This window comes from Lontra canadensis, unplaced genomic scaffold, assembly GCF_010015895.1.
Source record: "Lontra canadensis isolate GAN:19392208 unplaced genomic scaffold, GSC_riverotter_1.0 scaffold101, whole genome shotgun sequence".
NCBI classification, from domain to species: Eukaryota; Metazoa; Chordata; class Mammalia; order Carnivora; family Mustelidae; genus Lontra; species Lontra canadensis.
The window spans coordinates 4,872,943-4,878,942 of record NW_022631095.1 but is presented as its reverse complement, the minus strand read 5'-3'; the positions used below and the strand labels follow the sequence as shown (position 1 = coordinate 4,878,942).

General features: G+C 57.2%; 1 protein-coding gene across 12 annotated transcripts in view; it reads left to right on the top strand.

Moving 5' to 3' along the window:
• Positions 1-947: 947 nt before the first annotated feature.
• ANK1 (ankyrin 1) overlaps positions 948-6,000 on the top strand; it is a 206,343-nt gene continuing 201,290 nt past the window's right edge. For 3 of the 12 annotated variants that reach the window (XM_032837956.1, XM_032837948.1, XM_032837944.1), the window contains exon 1: positions 949-1,329. In XM_032837956.1, coding sequence (XP_032693847.1) covers positions 1,204-1,329 — 126 coding nt within the window. In that variant the 5' untranslated portion in view covers positions 949-1,203. Of the gene's footprint in view, positions 1,330-6,000 lie in introns of all 12 variants that reach the window. The other 9 variants (XM_032837943.1, XM_032837954.1, XM_032837942.1 and 6 more) reach the window with 4 other exon arrangements.

The window sequence follows — 6,000 nt, the reverse complement described above, 5'->3', positions numbered from 1 at the left end:
GGGGAGGGGGGGTGGGGGGGGGGGGGGGGGGGGGGGGGGGGGGGGGGGCGGTCCTTGGTGCAAAAACCTAGTTCCACTCCCATCAAAAGGGAACTCAAGGGAAAACTGCTCACTTCATCTTGGACACGTTTTCAAGCTATAATTGGCAAATATGCAAATGAAAGGCCCTAAGCTCTAAGCGAAAGACGGGGGGCGGGTGGGGGGGACGGGCTCTTCCCCGGGGAGCCTTGGCACCGCGCGCGCCCCTCCGCGGGGGCCCCCGGCGGGACGACCTCAGCGGCTCGGCGCTGGCTTGTCCCAGGCTGGCCGCGGCCGCCGCGGGGGGGCGCCCCGAGGCCCGGCCCCAGCCCCGCCCTCGCCCCCGCCCCTGCCGCGCGGTCCGGGCCTCCGCGCCCGGCGGTGCAGTGGCTTCCGCCGCTGCCTCCAGGCGCGCTGGTCTGCGGGGTCCCCCGGGCGCCGGGACCCGCCGCCCGCCGCAGCCTCCCCTTGCCCCCCGGCGCGGCGAGGCCGCCCGCAGTAGGGTCCCCCGCGGCGCCCCAATAGCTCGGGGTAGAGTGGTCGGCTTTGTTCCCTGAGACCCGACGGCACGGGGGCCCGTGCGTCTGGCGGCCGCGGCGGCGGCTACACTGCAGTGGTGGAAGCCCGGCCCGCCCGCCTGCCTGTAGCCGGCCGCTAGCAATGCACCAGCGCGGGCGCCCAGCGCGCCCAGCCTCGTCGGGCCGGCCGGGCCCCCCGGCTGCGAGCGGCCCCTGCGCCCTCCTGCGTTAACTGCTGGAGTCCGCCTCCTCCCCGGCCCGCTAGCAGCTCTCGGCTCGCCGCAGTACCAGCCGCCTCCCCGCCCCCGCCCCCCGCGCCGCCGCCGCCGCCGCCGCCGCGGCCGCCGCAGGAGAGGGAGGGAGGGACGGAGGGAGGGAGGCGGTGGGGCCGAGCCCAGAGCCCGTCCCGGGCGCTGGTGAGCGTGCTCCGGCCGCGGCGGGAGGCGCCATCCGGGGGCCGCCGGGCAGCCACGGCGCGCCTCTCCCTCCGAGCGTCTCGCAGGCGCCTCCCCCGCCGACCGGGTCGCATCCTTCCCGCGGTGGGTTAAGAAGCTCCCCCCTCCGCGGAGCAGAGACTCATTTTTTTTCCTCCTCGGGAGGGTGTCGCCACCTGGATTGCCAAGTGTGAGGGGTCCGGGAGGCGGGGACCGGAGCACCGTGACCCGCCATGGCTCAGGCGGCCAAACAGCTGAAGAAAATCAAAGACATCGAGGCGCAGGCCCTCCAGGAGCAGAAGGAGAAGGAGGAATCCAACAGGAAGCGGAGGAACCGCTCCCGTGACCGAAAGAAGAAGGTAAGAGGGGGGCGGCGGCGACAGCCCGGTGGCAGAGGCGCCCTGGAGGTGGTCGCTGGGGGAAGGGGCTCGGCGGACGTAAGAACGAGGTGGGGGCGCGGGGACCCGGGCGCCGGCGGAGTTGATGCCGCTCGAGAGTGGAAGGCGCGGGGTGGGGGAGAAGGAGGGAAGAGGCTTCGGTGTCGCGGGGCAGAGGACAGGGCAAGAGGCTGGAAGGGCAGAGCGGGCGGCCAGGAGGCTGAGGGCGCGCTGAAGCCCGCCGGCCGGGCGGCCGCGAGGACCTTTCAGCACCGTGGACAGATACCGGCAAGCCCGCCCGGCTCCGGGAGGAACTTTTCCGGCCTCCCAGCGGCCGGCGAGGGTGACGGGCTGCTCCGCTCGGGCTCGCCGCCTCTCCTGGCTTTGCAAGGAAGCTGGTTTGGGGAGCTGCGGCTCCGGGCTCCCGAGGCTGCTCTGCCCGGCGCCTCCCCCGGTGACCCACGCTCCCACAAGGAGAGCTTCGTTCCCAAGTCTCTGAACCAGGGTGTGGGGCGTGGGGGGGGGGGGAGGGTCTCCTGTCCTTCCTCGACCCATCTCGAGCTCAAGAAGAGTCTTTCCTAACCCTCTGAGTCCAGCGGCAGAAAGGCATGCCTCCGGGGCATTTGGCAGCATCTTCTGTTCAGGTCACTCAAGATGAGCGACTGATGGCCAGGAGGGGAAGTTCCTTTGGAAGCCAGACACGGGTGCTGTCCAGCTTGGCCCAAGAGCCTGGTCAGAGAACAGGTCTGCCTTTTTGTAGAGGAATACCGAGACAAGGTATTGCCCTGCCCCCACTCCATGACCCAGACCCCTTAGAGCAGCTGTTGGTGTGTTGGGCACTTCCCTTCTGGTCTGGGGTCTCCCTACACCTTACTCAAAGCATCTCTAGAAACACCTGTGTTGAGAAACACCTCTTCCTCTGAATTATCTTTCATTATAAAGGGAGGGTGCAGTTAATTGGGTAGAGGGCTCCAGCTGAGAGGTGTTTTAGAGGCACCCCTCCTCCCCATGGAGGAGGCCAGGAGTACATGATGCAGTTCTGGGAAGTGGAGGTAGGGCGGAACTCGATCATCAGGAGAGCCATTTTAACCCAAAGAAGTCCGTGTGGGGCACAGCCTACAAGCTTACTCACCAGGGAATGGGACCCCTCAGGGTTCTGGGCAGAGGCACTGGTCTTGATCGAGAAGGAAACGTTTTCGGTTTGCCCCCCCCCGCCCCCCACTGAAATTGTCTCACTCTGAGAAAGAAGTTTGGAGCCTTGGTTGACAGCAGAGTGTGGAGAAAAGACAGCTTGTGGGTCACACTCCACTTAGCAGTTGGTCAGCGGGACCCACATCCAGCCTTTTCCTAGAGATGAGACACAGGGACAGAGATGTTCTCTGACTGTAACCGAATTAACCAGCCCACTCTAGGCTTTCCTGCACCCCTTCAAGAGCCAGCCCCTCCTCCCTCAAGGGATTTCCATGATGTGTGTGTAAATAGTAGTTTCCCAAAGGCACCACCCCTATAGCAGGACCAAAAAAGAGGCCTTCCCCAAACCTACGGTGAATCAGAGTTTGGGCTGGTGCCACGGAGAGAATCTCAAGTCCTTCTGCTAGGGTCTGAAATACCAGAGCCCATCCTGTGAGTCAGACAGGGGGAAGGCTGATTATATCTGACAGTGCTCACCCACTTCCTTGGCATGAATGTGAACTTCTTGTTAGAAAAGCGTGCTCTCTATTTCCATTCCTGCCTATTGCTTTAGGAGCCAAGCTGATCCTCTCCCAAACTGCTCACTCAGTGTTTTTATCCCACTTCTTGCTCTGGAGCTTCTTCCTTGATGCTCCTGATACCTTAAATAATTTTTTTGAGCAATAGTCAAAACAGAACTCTCCCTTCTTCTTCTTTGGTTTCTTTCCATCCTACAAAGCTCCCTTTAATATAACTCTGCATCCCAACTGCCTATAATACACACGCAGAAGAGTGGCAATCTCAATATTCTTTTTACCTCTTTGGTCTTAATCTTTACATTCTTATGAACTTTATGTCCATTGTGAGTGCTGGGTGAAAAGAGATTTCCCTCCCCCTGAGCGGTGTTATTTTGTTTTCTAGCTGGTTGTAGCATACTGCGTCAGTAAGCATTCAGAAATCTTCCATATGGATATTCATTATTGTATGCAGTACCCTGGGTGCTAGGACGGATAGGACAGTAACAGGGAAATCTTAAGTCGAAGTGATAGCGGTGACATAAACTCTCAGAGGTGATTCTTGGGGCAAGGAGGGTATGGTATGGAGTGAGGTTCGGGGTGCTTCGTTTCTATTCTGTAATGACTGTGAGGTCTCCTAGCTCTGGGCACAGCCTTGAGACTAGAGTTAACACTTATAGAAAAACGCAAAATCACAAGAAGGTGGAGGGGTCTGGAGGGAAAGGGGAGGGAGGGCAGAACCATGCAGAAAGAGATATTTAGAGGAGGCAGAGGAAGCTGCCGTAGGGGGTGGGGAAGCAGATGGCCAGGGTTGAAGGTTCATATGAGGTGAAGTCTAACCTGGGCCAATGAAGGAACCTTTGAAGGGAAAGATGATTAAAATCAAGCAGGTGGGGACTTTAGCGTTGGTCCCCACAGGCTGGGGCTGCCGTGGAACCATCCTTGTCATCAGCACGAAGAAGGAACTTCACAGAGGCAAGTGAACATTTTATTCCAGTGAATTGGTAACTCATAGGAACATATACCCGAGCCAAGGGCATTCTGAATTTACGGAAAGGAAAGGTGTTTGTTCCGTGGGTAACCTACTTAGCGGGGACTGACTGAGCAGAACCGAATCCCTCCCCGTTTGTAGAAAGAACCGTGGTTGTAACTTCAACACTGGTTGCAGTTTTTATGGTTGATGATACTGTGTGGGCAGGCGCTTGCTAAGGGGTGCTGAGCAGTGGGGGTGGAGGCTGGTGTTGTGACGCACTGACTGACACAGATAGAAACCACCTCAACACAGGGAACTGAGCTAAAACTCTGGAGCTCTAAAGATGCCTGCATTCTTCTGGGGCTCCATTCAGTTTTCTGTTTGTGGAGCACGCATCCTTGTCAGATGCTGGATGTCAGATCTGCAGCTTTAAAGAAGGAAAAAAAACAACAACCCGGAATCCATGACATTTACTGATAAGTCCCCCTGCTTCTGAAGGCTGGGGTGGAAATAAATAAATGGCCAAGCGTGTATAAAGCAGGCATTTGCATGAAGAATGAAAGCTTTCTCAGGCTGAGGATGCCTTGGGCACAGGAAGATGTGTGCTTTTTATGTTTACCCAGGGCTTGAGGTTTGGAGAGGAGGATGGGGAGGTTGGAGAGGAAGTGAGGCCCTGCATGGGAGGAGGGTCAGAATTCAGTAAAGGAGGAGAGGATGAAGGCATGAGCGAGACTGCTAGTGAGAGGAGGGCCTGGCTGCTCAGCTCTGCTTTATGGGGTTCAGTTAATCTTGCTACCTGCTGCACCTGTTAGTACCCTGGGAGGGCATTTACTGAGCTCTCCTCCTTGTGCCTGCTTCTGTCCCCCTGCCTCATCCTCTGCTTTCGGTGAGATCATGCCCTATTCCTGGCTGTATCCCCAGTACCTGACACATAATAGGTGTGCAGTAAACGCGTATGGGATGATTGGTTGAATGAGCAGATGAATATATTTGTCCCAGCTTGCTTTGATGTTGTCTTGGTCATAGGCACAGCTTCAGGTGAACAATATATACTTTGAAGGTCTTTTGGGGGCATCTGAAGAAAGTCTGGTGTTTCTCTTCTAATCATTGGCAAAGCTGTAGAGCATCTTTGGTAGGCAGTGGGACGAGCTAATTTCTTGGTGCAGTGAATTCCACCACAGGGCATGCATTTAGTTCTTATAGGGTCTCTGCTACACTGAACGTCAAGTGGTTTTAGCCATTTGGAACAGCAGTGTTTGCACAGGGCCTCAAGGAGCCAAGAAGAAGAGAGCAGAGAACAAGCCAAGCGAGCCAAGGAGCGGAAAGTAGACTTCACCCCTCTGCTGTGCAGCAGTGCCCATGGGTCTTTCCAGACCAGGCAGGGTGCCCTGGAGAGCACTCAGCCCCCCTTGCACCGTGGGGCAAAGCCCCGCTCCTGGACTGTGGACCTGTCCTTGTGTGTGATCCTGTGATTGGACTCACAGGGGAGACTTGGGCTGACCCCCATGAGTCTGGAGTGGTCGAGGCCAGGAGGGTGGTGGGGGTAGGGAGGGGGAGGGGTGAGCAAGAGTGGGAGGAAGGGAAGGAAGTGAAGCCGGAGCGTCATGGGGGCCCACGTCTCCTAATTGTAAGGGTCTCAGACGTAAACTTCTGCTGTTGTCTGCCAGTGAGTTTATCCTTTCCATCTGAGATCTGGAAGACAGGCTGGAAAGAGAATGGGGTTCAGCACTTATCTTTAAATCTAGGTCCTACTGCCACGTTACATCACTAGTATATGTCGCCGTATGAATCGATCCTTGTATATAAAGTCTCTCTTTGGCTTTTGAATAGCATAACCAAGGTGCACTGCATGTTCATTATTAAAGGTGTTAATTTATTACTTGCAAGGCTTTAAAATACACCACAACTCTGGTAGCCCTGCTTTGGCATCTCTTCTTATTTTGGGATCTCAGGACCCTCCAAAAACTGGCCATAACCTGTCCTTCTGGAGCTCTG